This window comes from Morone saxatilis, unplaced genomic scaffold (genome assembly GCF_004916995.1).
Source record: "Morone saxatilis isolate NCDOM2014 unplaced genomic scaffold, NCSU_SB_2.0 Contig12, whole genome shotgun sequence".
In the NCBI taxonomy this organism is placed as follows: domain Eukaryota; kingdom Metazoa; phylum Chordata; class Actinopteri; family Moronidae; genus Morone; species Morone saxatilis.
In genome coordinates this window covers 21,668,665-21,688,255 of record NW_023339674.1, presented here as the reverse complement: position 1 = coordinate 21,688,255, position 19,591 = coordinate 21,668,665, and the positions used below count along the sequence as shown (strand labels likewise).

The 19,591-nt window shown below is 41.6% G+C and overlaps 1 protein-coding gene and 1 long non-coding RNA gene across 2 annotated transcripts in view; one reads left to right on the top strand and one right to left on the bottom strand.

The window, feature by feature from the left end:
• Positions 1 to 1,634: 1,634 nt before the first annotated feature.
• Positions 1,635 to 10,297, bottom strand: LOC118322289. The gene is made up of 3 exons (XR_004796440.1): positions 10,162 to 10,297; positions 7,687 to 7,828; positions 1,635 to 7,063 (listed from the first exon to the last, which is right to left on the bottom strand). It is a non-coding gene; the product is annotated as an uncharacterized LOC118322289 (long non-coding RNA).
• cpeb2 (cytoplasmic polyadenylation element binding protein 2) overlaps positions 9,386 to 19,591 on the top strand; it is a 16,268-nt gene continuing 6,062 nt past the window's right edge. The window contains exons 1-5 of the mRNA XM_035653933.1: positions 9,386 to 10,785; positions 12,329 to 12,598; positions 15,342 to 15,432; positions 17,092 to 17,142; positions 18,567 to 18,590. Coding sequence (XP_035509826.1) covers positions 9,841 to 10,785; positions 12,329 to 12,598; positions 15,342 to 15,432; positions 17,092 to 17,142; positions 18,567 to 18,590 — 1,381 coding nt within the window. The 5' untranslated portion in view covers positions 9,386 to 9,840. The remainder of the gene's footprint in view (positions 10,786 to 12,328; positions 12,599 to 15,341; positions 15,433 to 17,091; positions 17,143 to 18,566; positions 18,591 to 19,591) is intronic.

Genomic DNA, 19,591 nt, shown 5'->3' with positions numbered 1-19,591 from the left:
GTCCTATTGTGAGACAATGAGGTGTGCTCCAGGATATAACAGCTGCACCCAGGAAGCCTGCACAGTTCATACTGCACATGACAGTGTAACAAATGGCCCCAACACATGCTCATCCACCTTGGACAGTTAGGAATATGTTTATTATTTGGCAGATGCAGCAGAGCTATGTCATGTTAAACCACAAGCTGTGCTATAAAAAAAAGACACGGGTTTGACATTTGTCATCTCCGATTTAAATATTTAGAGAAGACAAACATTAGAAATGTGCGATTTCAGTTGATTTTCTGGACAACAAACAGAAGAAACACGTTTACTGGAAAGGTTCAATATTAAATATTCAATATAAAGCTATGGTGCTCTGTAAACTCATACAGTTGGATGATTGCAGTGTTTTCTTTTCCATCAGAACAAATAATGGTATGTAAAACATGATGTGTTCACTTTTGGAGTGCAGAAACAGCCATAGGACATCTTCAAATGTAAGAGGAGCATAGGTATTCTACTATGTTGACATGATAAAGAGACAAAGTTGTTTATGTAATGTGAACGGTTGAGCCACAATTTATGCTTATATTGGATTTAAAATGATCAATGTATGTGCATTATCTCATTTGAATCATTATTTTTTAGCATCAGGACTATTTTATTTTATTTTCTTACCAAACTAAGACCACATATCACAATTACATAAAATGACACCTATATAAAGTTATTCAGCAGTATGGTGCGTTGCTTTTTCTCTCGTTGGTTAGAAACACGCCCTATTCCTGAGTGCTAAGCAATAACACTTATTTTTGTTCTCTCTTATTTTATATTATGCCATAAAGAACACACCTTTCAGTTTTTCTATAATTTACCTTTACAATTTGATAAATCAAATTTCTTTCATAATAACAATGTATTATTTTTACAGAAATAACATTATCTAATATAAAACTGGTCTAATGAATATTTGAATGATTTTTTTATATGATGGTGCCTGCTCATTGAAACAAGACCCGTGCATTATACATTTGCCTGTATTTGATTCAACTCAGGTACATTAGAGAAGTCATGCAATAAATGTAGCCTGAGGCACTTTGGAATACAAATCCCCAGTCCCTCTCCCGTGTATTTCAGTAGTTATCTCAATAAAGCCTTTATAAATAGATTATTTTACACAAAAAAGACTGAGGTTGTCTACTATAATGTTTCTATTTTATGCTGACATGGAGCATGTGCAAGACGATTCTAAATACTTAATAACCAGTTCTTTTCCCACACACGCACATGTAAAGATAATCTGGTAAACAGAGAGAGGGTCCTTTGTATGGCATTGCTATAATGTAAAGCCTGTGTTTCTCATTTATCTGCCATAGTTTCAAAGACACAGGATTTACTGTGACATTTTATGGTCCAGCAAAAACAGAGAGCAAATTGGACTTACATTAAAGGTAAATAATTAATACCAAAAGTGGATAGATTTGTAGCATAACAGCATAACAATGCTGAGACATCAACATGCACATTTTAATCATAATGTGAGCAAAATAATAACGATGATAAAGGTCAATTAATGCAAGACCCACAGTGTCTCACAGATTCAGAGTTTCTATCATGCGGGGAGAGAATGTTGCAATCATCACAGAGACTTGAGAAAGCCCAGCAAGGTGCTTAGGCTTTATTAGATTTGTTCTGAGGTTGTCAGGGGGAATTTCTACAAAAATACTGGAACGTCCTGGCTGTCTGTTGAGGAAGATTTTCAGTTGGTCCCAGAAGAGACTTTAACAGGAAAAGACCATAAAAATCCTTTCAGAGAACATTCCAGCAACAATATCACAGTCTACTGGAGCAAGCCAAGTTTATAGCTCTGATATGAAATGTTGGAGATGGATGAATTTAGAGCGCACACACGCAGACACACACACACACACAGCCCTGGAGAAACATTTCAGGGACATGAAAACCCAGTTTACTGGACTGAAAAACATATAAATTAAATGCATTATAAAAAGATGTTTCATTGACTTTATTATCGGCACATAACAGTCAAAGTGATATTAGCAGTTCCAAGAATTTAGTCCCTTGCTCCCAAGTGTCTGTTAAGGCAATATCTGGGACTTGTGAAGCATTAGGAAGGGAGACACTGCTCCCTTATGGCCAGAGATGCACACTGCAGCCATTTCATCATACAAAAGTCTTTGTTCATCTTTTCATTTGATAATGATTCAATTGTTATAATTAATATGATAATGATTAAACTTAGCAACCTCATAATTGGACTTGTTTGGTGTTTGTATAATGGAGCTATGCTATGACAGCTTTCCCCAATGCCATCAAGTTTATTGTACTTCCCTCTATTGACTTTTCACATCAATTAATATTGACTTAAGACATCTACATATAATGTCCAAAAAGATGTCACATGAATTAAATAACTACATGCACTGTATACTGTATACAAATATAATCAAACATAAGCCAAACAAAATGAACAAAACCATCTAGATGCAGCTTGACTCTCACATAAACAATACAACATAATAATATGTACTTTACCTGTTAATATGTTGCTTTTCAGTAAATAACTCTAACATTGTATTTTAAGTCACCTGCCATGTAATCCCAGTCTTATTAAAGGATCAGTGTGTGACATTTAGGGGAAGCCCCCGTAGTTTCTCACTCACTCACACTTCACAGCCCGTTCTCAATGCCAGGTTGTCAAATAGAGACGCAAGCTGTGTTCAGTTAGTTGCAATCTGAGACTTCATCCTTTAAATAATTGATAGTGATCATACTGATGCAAAATAGTATGACATACTTCTTCATGAGTTTATAACAGAATATAAATTAAAGGTCTAGTGTGTAACCTTTAGGAGGCTCTATTGGGAGAAATGGAATATAATATTCATATTAACTCAGAATGAGAGGTTTTTATCCACAGACGCTGCAGGTCTGCCATGTTTAACTGTTTCTAGAGTAGCCCAGAATGGACAAACCAAACACTGGCTGCAGATAGGGCCTTTTGTGGTTTTTGCACATTTCACAGCCACCATAGTTTATTCTACACACTTCACAACCCATTCTCATCCCCAGGTCGTCAAATACAGATACGAGTGGTGACCATTTAGTTTCAATCTGCAAGTTCACCGCTAGATGCAACTAAATCTCATACACTGGTTCTTAAAATAAAAACACCCACAGTACAGGATCTTTTTAGTTCCCCTTTTTCAATAAATGATTTACATTTATGCTGTTATGTTAAGATAGTAATATGCACAAAAAAGTTATCTTTTCTTGCATGATGTGATGATTTCTTAACTAAAAATGTATATTTGTTCCATGTTTTCAATGAACTTGATTAATTAGAGCAGAGGTTCACATTTTTAAGGGTGTCTTACAATACTAGCCTATATGTAAATAGAACGTTATCGGCCACTTCACAGCCAGAATGGACAGGAGAATGATCACAGATAAGGAAATTATTTCAGTGTACATGAGGATGTCAGTATTGTTTTTAACCACCTATCCTGTAACTTCACAAATACCAACCCCAGCAGTGAAAGCAATTGATGTAACTTCATTTCAAGGGCTGTATTGTGTTTGAAAGGTATATTCCTGTTTTGTAACATCTCAAATTAAAGTTATAATGTGGCATTGAGCTTAAGCTGGCTGTGATCACCTTTTTCTCCATTATATACCAGTTCAATATATTATTTAAACAAAACCACAGCACAAGGAAAAATAGTCATACGAAAGATGAACCAAGTAACTCTAGCTGCAACTTTGATCCACATTATGATAGCAATTGTTGCTAAAGGACACAAATAGCTGTCTCTGTCTATGGACAAACCTAAACATCACCTGACAAGGGTCTAATTACTGCAACACTAAGCTAATTTTCACTTGCTTTATCAAAGCATCTTGAACAAACTCCTTCATAAACCTGCTCAGGATGCCATCTGGACCAGCTGCCTGTCTCCATTCACCTTCTCCAACCTTCTCTGAGCCTTCAATGGATAAACTGTCAAGCTGAGCTGCACACGAGTCAACAAAGCCAGTGGAGGGTCGGCCCGGGGGAAGGGACTGTTTACTATATGTCAGATATACCCGGTTTGGTTTGTTTGATCTTCCATGAGTGTCACCTGGATGGAGAATATTCAAGGTTGCAGTTCACTGAAAAGTTTGGAAAATTAGGAAATATTAAATTCATGTTTGTTAATATGGAAGAGAATCACAGCCTTAAAAATGAAACCTCCCTCTCGAATTGGAACAAATTTTCAGTGAGCGTGAGACTCTTTTGCAAGAATGTGCTGCTCTCTGAAAACAAAAACAACTTTCTTGGGTGTTTTTAACAAGTCTGTGATATTATTGGCAATACTGTTTTTGAACTGTTCTCGGACACGTTGCGGCAGAGAATTATAGAACAGTTCAATTAGCTTGAGCTTAAATATAATGTGAACCACGAATCTCAAACTGTTGATCAAAGCCTTTGTCACATGCAATTGCTGCCTTCCTTAAAGAATATATAGGTAGGAAAAGATGCCTCTTGTATTTTCAGTTTGTCGTGAAGGCGCCATTCTCACCACTGGGTGGCACTGATGTGTAAAGTCTACTGTTCCAACCATACTGCAGCTCAAATGAGGAAGATACAGTGTTGTCCTATAGGTAGGAAAGAAGTCACTTGTACGTGGGTTCACACGCTCTTTGTTAGCAGTATTTATAGTAAAGTGCAATTGTCTCTATGTCAACAAGGTACGACAAAGCTCCCAACAACAATGAAAAGAAGTATGGGGGGCCAAAGCGTTGCCATTTTTCTCCTTGGTGTAAATGTATTCATTTATGTTGTTTTATTCTGTGGGTAGATAGATAGAGAAGGGGAAATAGATAGAGAAAAATATAGAAATAGAAAATGATCCATCCGTTTTTTATTAACATCCGTGCTCTTCCTACCCCTGCTGGCTTCCCACAGGACATCTGGAGGCCAGGGACACCTGTCATTGTTGACCTCTGACCCCCAGCTGCAGCTCTGTGCTGGGGACACTTAAGATGCCCTCTGACAATGTATGGAGCATACGTGCAGATGCACACATACAAACAGGCACACATGTACACACACACACACACAGACACACACCTAATTACATTACCTGCAATAATGCAATACACTGATGGACAGGTGCTTTCACAGACTGAATCAGTGAACACACCGCCTGTGTGCTCCTGTGTGTGTGGCTGAGCGGGTTTCCTCTTTATTTCTTCTTTAAACAGCATTACAGGCATCCCCATAAGTCTGAGACCCCTGTTGTTGACTGACATTACGGTCTGTCTGTGTGTGTGTGCCATTCATGTATTTGTGTGCAAATAAACGGCCTATGGAAAGCAAAAGGCTGCAGGCTGTTATCTGTTCACGTGAATGTTTGCTGTTACAACAATGCTCTGGCTTCTGTGCAACAGCCAAAGGAGATTTACGCTGACAATAAGGTAATGCCATCTTTCCCTAACACTCACAAGCTGAAGCCAAGAGAGTAGACAGATATGATGTGGACACAATCACTGGAGAGCACTCATGGGAATATTGGGAATGGGATTAGCGATGAGAGCACTAGTCAGGAGAGCCCTAAGACAAAGAAAACCAGATAAAGTTGATCAAAGATAATGGAAGCTATCGTAAATTGAGCAGAGGCTTGTTCTTTTGAGTTAGCTATACTGATGTTAGGGCATATACAGCCTAGTCTGATGATGAGAATCACACCCTTTCACACGTGCTGTGCCTGCCTGGTCTCAGGCCTCATTCCTCTGAAAAACCGACCTCCTAATCAGTCCTGCAAGCCTTCTGCAGAAGGGCCATAAAATGCAAATATGTGCCAGTCTGATAGGGACTCACCGCTCATTCAATCCTGCAGAATTATACCAATCATAGATGGGAGGGCCCTTTTGATGGATTCTGAGGCAATAAAGTGGGACTGGTAGGTGTGACAGCTGGGGACCATGCCCAGTTTGGATAAGAGATAACCTTATCCAGGCATCTACTGTCGCACTGTATGTCAATCTGTTTGTAAGTTTGTGATCTAATGTGGGTATAACATCGTTACCGACACCTCTGGCTGTGTGTCTTTGTTTATGTGTGTGCATGTGTGTGACTGAGATGACTGTTTGTAGAAGCTTTATCAGTCAGCAACACAAAGAACTATTCAGTGCACAGAGAGACAGAACAAAGGGACAATTTAGGGCAACAAAGACACCTCCGTCCTGGAGGCCATGCTGGGTGCAAATTTGAACAAAAACCCTCCCATGAGCCGGAATTAAAACTGCATACTGCCATGAAAAATTATAACCTCAGGTAGGACAACCTGAGGTTATAATTCAGCCTAGCTTAATGGGGAAAAACTATGACAAAATAAAAGAGTCAGTTCACCCAAATTACAAATATGCAACATACTTTCCATTTCCCTCAACTGATATCTAGAAATGCAAATAGATTTGCCCAGGTTTGGAGACATCAATTGACAAATTAGACCTAAAAATTCAGTAACATCACTTTCCAGAATCAGTATACCTGTTACCGTGGATACAAACAGTTTTCTTAAAGACAGTTTCTACTGTAGAAAGCAGTTCCAATGAACCCTGTATACAGCACGCTCTGGTGATAATCCAGATAACTAAATTCCATTCATGGAGGCAGAAAGAGATAGATACAGATCTCTCAAAAATTAAACCAAACCAATCTGCATAGGTAGATACCACAACAGGTAAATTACATTTTTGTAATTTGTGTGAACCAACCCTTTATTCATAAGGGGGTATGATGGTAGAATGGTGCAGATTGTACATATCAGATTTTATTACCACTGTTTGAATCTGATGGTTTCCACTGGGAAACTAAGTCCATGGCACCTCTGCCCGATGACATCTGTGAAATACGAAACCAGTGTTGAGTGGCACACCGGAGGCATACTTTCTGTATGCTGAGATAGGATTATAAGAGATTGGAACACACCCCGTCAATCCCAGAATAGAATCATCACAGTTGATGGATAGGTCTGTCAAACAGGATGAGCTGATCAATGCTTTCTGGCCAACCCTTCAAACATACAGAGAGAGAGCCGAGTCAAACAGAGTAATCAACCACACAAAAGGAAATGCAGATTACCTGTTGCTATGACGACTGCAGCTGCAGTGTGACAGCCATCCACTCTGACAGAGACCTAAATAGAGCCAGCTTTATCAGCACAGTGAAATTTGATATTGCCTAGTGGGCCAGGTGCTTCCTAATAACCAACAGTAGCAACGCAACCAGTAACCTGGTTAAAATGGAGGCTGTATGTGCCTTATTTCTCACAGTCCATTTAATATGCTACATCCACATCCATAATCAGATAATATGTTCATGCATATATTGATATTTGTGTTTCACATTAGTTCCCCATGTGCACTATATGCTCCAGTGAGCATGCACACAGATAAATCTAAAGGTGAACACAAATGTGCAGAACTATTCTCAGGTTGGTCATTTGAATCAATGTGTCAATTGAGTATGTGGCAGGGCAGCTGGGAGTCAGAGAATGGACCCCCACCCTCCTCCCTCTCTCTACCCTTAACACCACCCCCGCTACCAACCCACCCACCCGGACTGACCCCCCTCCCCCAGCCCATCAGACACCAGCAGCTGGCAGCCTGCCCTATTTAACTCCCTCCAGCACTTACTGGGCCTGGGTAATCACTGGTGCTCAGCACCATCCGTGGGCCACCACACCTGCCCCCTCACTGGTGGGACTGTCCCATCTGGGATCTTATGATGGGGCATTTCTGGGGGGTGTCTTCTTACATCCCAAAACAGCTCAAGATGCTGTGAAAAGCGAGAAGAAAATCAAGACGTCAGTGATTGGTGTCAAATCCTGTCATTGATGTTGCCGAAACTTTTGTACGTGTAGGAAATGCTTTGTTGCACTAATGAATGTAACAATGGTAATGACAATGTATGTGTACGCACTTGGCAGGCTCCCAGCAGGCATAACAACAAACTTCATAACATTCGGTCTAACAGTATTTCCTGAGTTTCTGGTGAGGTTCTGAAACTGACATTGCTTCTGTAATCATGTGCTTTTGATTTAAAAAAGCATTGTATAGGTGACAATGCAGGGCGGAAGGCTGTGTGTAGTGTGTGCTGAGATAAGCCCTCATTATTAGCAGCAACCAGATGGTGGGTTGATCATGCACATTGCTTTGCTACTGTGGTATCTATCTTACTCATTACAAACCACATTTAACACACAGAGCATGTGATGATTTATTCAGCTCCGGTGTTGAGAAAGAGAAATGATCCATGTCAGTCTATGTTACACAACATATGTGCTCACACCAAAGGCAGTGGACCAACAAAATAAAATAAAAAAACTGAAGCTTTAACTGGGCCTTTTTGTACAACCTCCAGCTCATTTGCATCTCCTCAATTACCAGCCGATACTTGTTTTGAATTTTAAAGTGAATAAAAGACTGAATAAACCCGTCTGTTGTTTATCTCTTCAGGCCTCAAACACAAAATGAGCCCAGTCAGATGGTGACGTGCTCAGGACTCACACACACATTCACTCCTTCCCATCCGCACTCAAATATAATTTGCCAGTAGCCATACAGTGCTGCTGGTGGGGGCCATTTATGAGGCAGATCATACGCTAGGGTTGCTCGTCAGCGTTGAGTTCAGAACAGGCGATGAAGATTCATCTCCCTTGACAAGCGCTGACATAGAAAACTATATTTAGCTGTTGGCGTCCGTGCGTAAAGTGACGCCGGCGCCGACGCACGCACAATGGTTGTGTGGACTGAATACTGATGGGCACAAGATGAAGCAAACGCCTCGTTGTCTGGTCTGTAGTCTGGTAATGTTTGAGTTTTTATCGAAATAATTTTGCCCCAAATTACAAAAGCAGTTCTGAGATTTCATTCATTCGGATCTTTTAGGACTTCAGTTGGCTTTCAATAAGAAGATTCATCTATAATGTGTTCCAGTTTGAGAAATAAAATCAAAGCTGTGTGCCTTAACATACATAACTTTAATCAACTTGATGAACAATAGAACACACATATGACAAAACTATTACATCATTTTAGCCTAGATAATAGCCTAGTACTGTGCTATGATGCTATGGAGGGGTAACTATAGGGTCATAACAACTTCATTAATGACAAACAGACTCACTAAGGTCTCCACAGAAATATTTAAGAAGGTTCGCTGTAATTCGGCCCACAGTGGTCTACTTCCAGGGGCTTGGCGAGGGTGTAGGCCTACTGCACTTTATGAATAATGAAAAAATGACGTAAACAATGCGGTCCTCTTTGCAGCTCGGGCTCGAGCCTGGAGGCGGGCGCACCGAGGCGTGATGCGGCCGTGACGTAACTGAGTCGGGGATCTTTAATCCTCTGCCGCAGCAGCAGCACAGCCCGGTAACCAGAGGAGGGGGTAGCACGGTCGGACAGGAATGGACCGCACAGGCTAAACTAGCCTACTCCAAGGCCGAAATATCTCGGGCTCTAGATAAATGATAATATAACCGAGTACAACAGAGACTACGACCAGAACAAGCCGACTCTTAGCGCAGGCCGGACCCCCTCCTCTCTGTCTCTGCCTGTAGCCTACAACCTATTCACAGACATTTTCCTATTAAAGAGACCTCACTTAGACACGGTGGTTAAATTATAGCTTCAAACGCATATAGTTGCTTGATTTGAAAGCAGAATTCGGTGTCTTTTAGCCGGCTGACGGATACTACGCCTCGTCCTGCCGGTTTCCTGCGGCCAGTTGCGTCCCGGTTCGCCCTTCAGCGCCGCTTGTTCCTGTCAGCTGCTGCGCATCAGCAAAACATGCAGGATGAGCCTGTGGGGGTGACAACCACGCAACTACCCCCGTCAACCGAGGAGAAGGACAGCAACAGCAGCACGGTCAGCAAATCCGGCAAGAAACCGAACCACACCGAGAACCGCGACAGCCAGCCGAGCTCATCCGCACCGGATTACAACCGTCTACACCAGAAGATAGCTTTCCCCGGTTTCACTCGAGATCATTTCTGCCCGACGCAGTCTATCTGTGACCTTCAGCACAGCCGAAAAATACATCAGCAGTTCAGTCAGCACACTGAGTTTAGCCCCACAGAGTCGCCCCCACCCCCGGGACATTTCATTCACCTGCCGCAGAGGCAGCCCGAGCCCCGCGCTGCCGGCCCCGGCTGCGGCTCTCCACTGGAAGAGGCTGAAGCTGATGCTGCGTCGCCATCGCCCACTTCCGTAAACCCACACAAGATCCAAATGGACTCCCCCATCGCCCACCATATAAATGGCAATGGCAGCAGCAGCACCGGCAACATGTTGTCCGGAGGTCTCAGCGCCGCTTTCCCGAACCTCCCCACCCAGGACATGCAGAGCGCCAGCGTAGGCTCGTCTTCACCTTCCCTCCCCGGGTTCGGCACCCCGTGGTCCGTCCAGACCAGCTCCTCGCCCCCTCCCGCCCCCAACTCCATCAACAACCCCATCCACGCCAACGCCATTAACCAGATGCCCAACAGCGCAGACTCTGACAACAGCTTCTACCCAGGTATCCCCTCCTCCATCAACCCGGCCTTCTTCCAGAGTTTTTCGCCAGTGTCAGCTAATCCGTGCGCCGGGATTAATGTGCAGGGCTTCAGCGGTCCTTTCTCGCCCCAGATAAATGTCCCTCAGCAGGCACAGAGTCGCAGGTCCCCGGTCAGTCCCCAGATGCATCCCCAGCAGGGCGCCTTCCTGCAGCAGAGAAACAACTACAACCAACATCAGGTGAGTTGCTGTAGGGCGCATTAATCACATGAAGGTTACCTTTGACTGCCAAACACAGGCCCGAGGCCCACTATGGCTCCATCCTTTTTTTTAGCCTATTTGAATCAAGATGTCAGGTGCCCATAATTCTAAGTGAAAGCAACCACTAGGATGTCCTTAGGTTAGGGAAGCATCTTGTGACGCTGCAGAGAGAAAGCATAGCCTTATTGGTGTGTTTCTGTGTACATGATGCAGTCTTTGAAGGATAGACCGTCTTTTTCTCTCCATAATGCATTGGTCATGTCCTCTGCAAGGGCCTAAGTCAGTACTCTTGAGGCAAAGGGAGGGAGGGGAACAAGGGAGCATCACTGAATCTAGCTGTTGTTCTCTCCTGGAAGCTGGCAGTGGGATGCAGTCACATGGCACTGGGCCACCCCTGTCTTGTGCTTCAGTCAGTGGGAATACAAAGGCTTGCAGGGTTTGGTGTCCTAAATGGATGTTTATTTGTGTGCAATGAATACGTCTAGTATCTCTGTGGTGTGTGTGTGTGTGCGCGTGTGTGTGTGTCTAGCTGTGTGTGTTGGCAGTGAGTTGGGGACCCAGTGGAAAGACCAGCAATAGCAAGGCTCACATGAAGGTTCAACTTATGCAGCAGTGTGGGGCCTGCATGCGTTAGTAGCCCTCGGCTTCAGGTTTCTCATGTGATTTGCACATTGGGTGTGTGTGTTTTTGAGCGTCTGTGTGTGACTGGGTGTGCTTCTATGGTGTTGCTGTTTCACTGACCTTTAACCCCATGCTTTGATTAGAGTGCTATGTAAATATATTTCCATAAAACCCCCGAACACAACCAGAACCTGTGGGTCCCACCGTCACAGGATTAACACATTAAAAAAGGAGACTAATTGAATCAATAAAAATGGTGCAGAAAAAATAAATATTTAAAAAAATAATTTGTTGTTTCTTAAAATTTTTTTTTTTTAAATGGCTGTTTTGTACAAGAGTGAAACAGCCACTTTTAACCTAATTTATTTCTGTCAAGCTCTGCAAATTAAATGTTCTTTTACAGCACTTTAGATTATCCTGTTATGTAGATAATAAAAACTACTCCTCAAGTACACCACGATCTGACCTGCCGTAGTTGTTTGCAGTTGATACAAAGAGAAAGGGAATTTAGATCACATTGTGCACAGAGTGTGTGAGAAACAGACTGTCCTCTGTGTAAGATTTTCACGTGAAAGCATTCAAGATTAAGCATGATGCGATTGGATGTATGATATGCTTAAGAGTGGACACAAGGTCCAGGTAGAGAGAGAGTGTGTGTAACTTACGCTGGCGGTGTCGCAGCGCACGGGATACTTAGTATTAGTCTTAAAGCCCTAAATCTTCTTATCTACCCACCCCTTACAGGAACAGATCAAGCTAGGCTGTGGCTGACAGGGAGAAAAGAAAGGATAAAAAGACAGGATTGGATGAAATTGAAATAATATATAGATACTAAAAACTGACAAAAAATTGTACATGGCCTTTTTAACCTCCCATCTTTCCACACCTTCTGTGTGCGCAGCCTATGGTGAAGCCATCTCCATGGGGCGGTCACCAGGGGAATGGCTGGGGCTCCGGGGGGATGTCCTGGGGCCGGGACCACCGCAGAGGGACTGGCATGGGCGTGCCTGGCTCGGTCAGTCATGTCTCGCCCCTGAAGAAGCCCTTCTCGAGCAACGTCATCGCTCCCCCCAAGTTCCCACGCTCTGGAGGATCACTGGGGCCTAAGTCCTGGATAGAGGAGAACATGTTTCGCACAGACAGCAACAGCAACACTTTGTTGCCCCTGCAGGTAAATGTTGTTACTGGTTGGTGTTGGTTGGGTTTGGGGTGTGTTTGTGTGTGTGTGTGTTTGCAAGTGGGTGGGTTTTGTTTTTGTGTTATAGTGTGAGAATCAGTGGGTTTAAACGTGGGAAAAAGCTTGTAACAAAGGCATACCCAATGATTGGAAAAGGAAATGGGACAGAGAGAATGATGAAGAGGTGTATGTTTGTTTGTGTGTGTGACAGAGAGAATTTCCGGATGAGATTACTTTGTTGAAATAGAAACTAAAAGGGAATGAGAATTGTTTTTATCAATAGAGAGACTGAAAGCAAAGGACTCGTTAGACATACATAGACATGTGTAGATGTAAATTACCATAAAAGAACCAGTGTGGTTAGCATTTCAATCAGGTGGGGGGAGTGAGAACTGATTCGCTCTGCAGGTTTTACTAAAGGTGTAACAAAGTGGGGGCTGGGCTGAATTCATTTCCGGAAACTAACATCTCGTAGGTGAGATCTATTTAAAGACTGCTGAAGCTCTTTCTAATTTTATTCCGTGTTACAGTTTCCATAAGTTGTGTGTCTTCTCAGAAGACTGCTAGAGGCTGACAGGTCTATAAGTGGTAATTAATACATGTTGCTGGATTGTATTCTGGATGATTTACCTACAGTAAGTGCCTCTTTACTTTCCACCCCCAAGGCTGCAATAGGGTCTAGATTTCACCATTTGGTTATGCTTCGATCATACCCCTCGGATTCTTTTGGTTTTTCTACCTCACTGCCGGTTTTCTTGTAGCCATGTCTGACATCCACTAGTGTCTCTTTGTGGTTCATTTGGTATTTGTGCATTTAACCAGAAGTTAGCTAAAATAACATATCAATAAATCTTTATTTTGCATTAGGGTCACTGCAGACAGAATAGCATGGACTCTAATGCATTTTATTTTCAATGATGAAATACACACAATATCATACTACATATACAACTTTTTTCAATAATAAACTGTGTATCATATCATAAACTAGTATAGAATATATACTGGTAATAATTGATGATTATTTGGGCAAGGAACAGTATTAAATTCATTTTATAGTCATCCAGCTGGAGTGCTTTTCATTTTCTGTGATTCATTCATCTGTAGTTTATCATTTTTGATGCTACTTTTTACAGTATTTGTAGCTAAATAAGGTTTTAGTTAATGTGTGAAAACAGTGACTGCCTGGTGAGGCTGTATATATAAGGGCTTTCACTCTTCACTGTTCACATAAGAATTATTGTACTGATTGTATTACTGTACTGAACAGTGTATTTCTTCACAAAAAGAGACTGTACCACAGAGTACAGTTTGTAATGCAGCGTTTTCCTGAATGACACATATTTAATACTCAGTGAAAGTCATGAAACTGAAAACTCTGTTAATAAATTACTGCTGGAGTGTCTACACACATAGGGATAATGGCACATTTTAATGACCTCTGACAGAAAACATTTTCATTACTGTGACTCATTCTGGCTAAAATAATGATACTACCTAAATAATGCTGTCACCAAATGGTATTACGGTTGCTATGAGCTCCAATTATTAGTGATATCAGTGCCAAGAAGTACAACGCTTCCTATTCCAGGAAACAGGCCTGTCTCCATGGATTGTTAATTTCCATAAACAGTCTCGGACCCAGAATTTTTCAGATTCCAAGTCTTTTCCTTCCTTCCTTTCTGTTTAATGTTTGGCACTCAGTGACACATCTTTGCTGTGTCATGTTTTAGACATCACGCAGAGGTAGACTGAGAAAGATAGGAGAGCCTGAAACACTATATACTTAAAGTAAAAGAGAGTATCCACCTAAAACCATAATTCTCAAGTGAAGTCTCTTTGTAGACACACATCTAGTTCTGACTGATGACTTTAAAGCAAAGTGCCTTTCCCCATTGTTTTGGATATTCCACAATCCTCTCTGTTAACAGAAGAAACTGCCCCTGTTAATGATGGGCTCCATTATATTAATGTGATGGCAGAAATATCAGAGACAGACATTTCCAAGGGTGGAATAATTAATATGGATGAGAAACCAATTCAAATGTCTGGCAACCCGTTTTGGATGAACCGATGAACTCATAAACAGGTAAAACAGAAGGAAGATGTAAGCTTACTGGATTATATTCCTTGCCTAACAGTCTATTAAAAGAGCATTTTACAACTCTTCATTCTCTATTTTATGAATTACTGTCACTACTTTACTAAACTAACAAAGGGCAGTAAAGTATGAAAGATTGACCTTTAATCTGCCATTATTATGGGTGTGGTAAGGTATGTTAGGCACTCCATGGTGTGCTAGTCACTAGAATATTACCATATGAGTCTGTCATAGCTGGTCATTAAAAAGAACTATCTCACTGGCCGGCTGATGAGCTCATAACCTCCATCTCAGCTCTCCAGTTAAATGCCACTCCTGGTTCTGGTTTCCATTCTCTCTCCGTCCATCTGTGGGAAGTCCAGAGATCCTGGGGAATCCGTCCTATATAATAGGCTGCTCACAAACATACCTTCAGACTGTGAAAGTGAATAAATACGGAAAGAATGTTAATCCGAGCGTGAGCTACTCGCTCTCTTAAATCTCTTACATGTTAAGCCAAATACCCTCACTTCAGAGGCTTTATTATTTATGAGCCAAATCACGAAAGTGTGTTAGAAACGTGAGGAATTAGACATGCATCAGGAGGTGTGTTTGTTTTGTTAGCTCTGACTTTAAACCCTCACGCGTGTTTTTCAGGAGCGCTCAAGAATGTACGACAGTCTCAACATGCACTCCCTGGAGAGCTCCCTGATTGACATCATGCGAGCCGAGCAGGATCCGATGAAAGGTAAGATTGCCTTTCCCTTTCTCTCTGCGTTTTGGGAAGAGGGCGGGGTGGTCGGCAAGGAGGCCACGACATCGCACAGGGTGACTTGGTGCAGGGGAGTGACAGCCCCATTGCTCCCAGAGCTGTGTTGTTTTTCCACACACCAGATTATTCTCTCCCCCGCTGAGAGCCTAATACTTCTGCCACCAGCTGCACATTTACATGACCTTCCAGCTCTGATCCTGTTGCTACTTAACCTGGGCAGCACACAGAGCTGAGCAAGGAGTGGAGGAGAGAGCAGGAGAGAAATGGTGGTACTTTTGCTGTGGATATCTCTAATTAGTTACAGATGTTTTCTGACAGAGCAGGCGTGTGCATATTACACATGACTCAGAATTTTTTAATTAGAAGATGTATTAATAGTCCGGGGTTTCTTTTGAAATATTCCTCAGGGTTTGGTAGTAGCAAGCAGGGAATGTACTGTAGGGCCTACTGGGCTCAGCTGCTGGACATCAGAGGAGCAGTGTCAAATAACTGCACCGCTCTCACTGTCCTCTCCTGCTTGTAGCTCATTTACAGCCTCACAGGCCGGCTACACTTTCACTTTAAAATGTGACCCAGAAATAACAATACTGGCAAATGCATAGAAGCAGCAAAATCACTGAGCAAGGTTTCCTTGTTTTATTTGTAGTCTCTATAAAGACCCTGCTAAAATCAGGACCCAACCTGTGCCCTCCTTTTTGGGCGAGTTTCTTGTTTTCCCTGTCGGAGCAGATGGAGAGGACATGGGCCAGTGTGCACAGCAGAGAGAGGGGGATCTAGACTAATTTTAGACGTGATCACACTTTCACACACTGTGCATGACAGCCAAGAGAGGAGATGAGAGGGAAGGAGGGCTTGCAAGGGTGGGCTCTGCCATTTATAGCACTGCCACAGCTAACACAACAGTGTGCAGTATCCTGAATGGCTGCCTCAAAATACAGGACTTCAGTGAGCAAAAACTGCAGCGTTGCAAGTTTTTGGGCTTTTTTTGTTTTAACCAGCCAACGAAGACTGAACAGTTGCAACTTTTAAAAAAGTTGGGTGCCATTCAGCGGCAGAATCAAAAAACACTGGCAGACAGCAATACAAGTCCATAGTGAGGCTCAATACTAAGATACAGTCTATACCTGTTTTTCTTGGTACTGTCTCATTTTTCTTATGCCGGCAGATATGATATGTATATGATCTACATTTATATATAAAAACAAAATGGCTTGCAGGCAAGACATAAAGATGTGTTAAAAAATGACATTGACGTTGAGCTTAATGCAGAACAAAGCATTTCCCTGAGTTAGAGAACCAACAAAAATAGCCAGCCAAAATGATTTCAGTTTTAGTTGGTCTAAACAGTAGTTTAGTTCCCTTTCTCGCAATATCAAGTCAAGGTATATTGGAGGATGAGGACAGCTTTGTTCCTTTAGCTGAGCGTAGTGCTCGCTGTAGACATGAGAAGGCTGCTGTAACATTCACAGGCAGACATTGTAGTTATATGTGTGTGTGTGTGTGTGTGTGTGTGCTCTCGCTCCCATGTACACACATTGGCCTCGCCCTCTCCATCTGCTCTGTGTCTCATCCCTATTTGTGTGTGTCTGTGTGTGTGTATGTGTATATGACGTGTGTGTCTATTTCTCATGTCAGGCCGTGTGGGATGCCCTAACCCCGGGGCTGACGGCCTACTCATGCTCAATGGTAATTATCTCTCAGCATCATCTCCCTCTGTTGCAAATTTTCTGTGTTTCCATCCAGCTGAAACTGAAAATGACACAGTCCTCAGAGTAATAGCGGAAGCATCAGGACAACTGTGTGTCTCCAGCTCATATGATGCTTCCACTGTTACTCTTTGGCCTCATTAGACATGCTCACGAGACACAGTGAACAATAGGGTCACAGTAGCAGGTGACATGTGGTAGGCCTGGAGAAGAGAATTTCTACCAGTGTTTATTCATCTGTTTTCTATTTTCTTTCACAAATTCATACGGTGTATTTGCACAAAGCGTCATTTGTCATGTAGTGCCACTCTGGGCTCTATGAACATTGTATATATTTTATATTTTGTAACGTTACCATCGCTGTAGCGTTCTCCCAATTACCTTAAATTTACCATACTAATGGTTTGTGATAGCGCTCACGTGATTAGGAGTGTTTCCATTGTTATACTAAGTCACCTGAGGACTTTAAATGCACCACAAACAGACTTTGTGACCCTTCATTAAAATGTAAATCATTTCAGTGCCTCTTAGAATAATTGCTGTCCTGCAGACCCTTCTTTTGCCTCACATGTGGAGACACGTCCTGCTGGTGTCAAAAATAAAATCTTGTTTTATAACAGTCTCGATAGGACACAAATCTGGGTCAGACAGCTTTTGCAGATATTTGTGAGCGTGCTTTTTATTGTCTGCTGGTGGGTGCTGTTTCCTCCTGAGACCCAGAATGCCATTCATTTCTGTCCCCGTGTTTGGCTCATGTCTCTGAGGCCAAACATGTTGCTGAGATGAGCCTTGTTGTCCCTGACAGAGGACATCCAGGGCTTTTCATGATGTAACATATGTGGAGTTGGACCTTGACAAGTTTATTTTCCTGGGTTTTCAAATAGCTTCCATCAGATCTGCCGTATTTTATGGAAAGAAAAAAGTGTCCAAGGCGTAGTAAAATAAGGTTTTAGAGCAGTGAAGTGATTTTGCTCAACCAGGAAATGCCATGTCATCTCTAAAGACACCAGGCATTTTTATATATTTATTTGATGTGTTTTATTACGCAATGTAGAAAATTACATATAAATGCGCAACTCCAGATGTTTACACTTTGCCTTGATGTCCTCAACAAAGGATATATTGGGTTTCTTTGCTATTATATTTATTTCATCCAAAGACGGGATGTAGGAAATCTTGTTCTGGGTCTCCAGAGGATGTAAGCTAAGCTGTCTGAAGTCAATTTCGTGCACTTTTTCGTGATTGACAGCCTATTTAACAAAAATAAATTGATAGGTTGTTAGATAAAGAGGTGATTAGAGAACACTGCAGAATAAAGTCTATAGGGGTTGCATATTTTTACACACACTATTTGAAAATGTCTGCATAGCTGAAACTTGCCCCTCTGTACTTTTCTACATGCAGCCAGGAGCTATGGGAGACGTCGAGGTAAACTCAGCTTTCTACAGCTTGTCTTTTTCCTTGTGGCTTATTTTCTTGTGGCATGCTTTATTGCTTGAATGGATACCAAACTGAGGCCTGAAGTTAGACTTTAAATTGTCTTTCTGTGTTTAAATCCAGGAACACTTTTTCTATTTTAATTTTTTTTTATGTTATACGATTGTTAAGTTAAAATATTTCCCAATAAATTATAGTCTGCTTTTCCAAAAAACAAAAAAACAGTTAACGATTGTATTATTTTAGCATGCAGACATGCATGATGTCACAGTGGTTTGGTCTAAAGTCTTCAAATAAAAAGACGTGAAATAAAAAAGACATAAATAAAATGTAAAATATATAAATGAGCCAATAATTATTAAAACTCGACTCTAATATGAAATGTTATTTCATCATTCTTTTTCACAATAACAGTTTAATTGGATAATTTTGATTTCATTATACACATTCTTATTTCCAAATGCTCCTTTCCAAAAGTCTGTTTTCATTTCATAATGGCATTTTTCCCAATAACGGTTATTTCGTATCACATTGTATTTCATAATGTCACTTTTTATAATGATGCATTTTATTTCAAAACTGCTACCAGACTTAGTGTGGTGTAGTGTAAGTTATTCTGAATCAACTAACTGCAGGTTGCTGCTGTAAATAAAAGCAGTCCACAGACACCGTATCTAAACCTCTTTAGCTTTTAAGCCTTAGCTTAAGCATCAGCAGTGGACTGAGAAGCCAGTGTTAGCAGTGTTAGCTAGCTCCTGTTGGCTACAGAGAAAAACTGTTCTTTTGATCTTCACACAGTTATGTGTCTTTCTGTCTGAAAGAAGTCCCATAAACCTTTATTCTTTCTAATGGCCAGCAGAATTTCCAAAAATGGTTGCAAAAAGAAGACTTACTGTATGGAAGCTTATGAGTAAATGACCCTACTTCTCACTTGATTTAGTCATTAGTGATTTTATGGTGTCATTCGATAGTTTCAAGTCTTCATCCATACA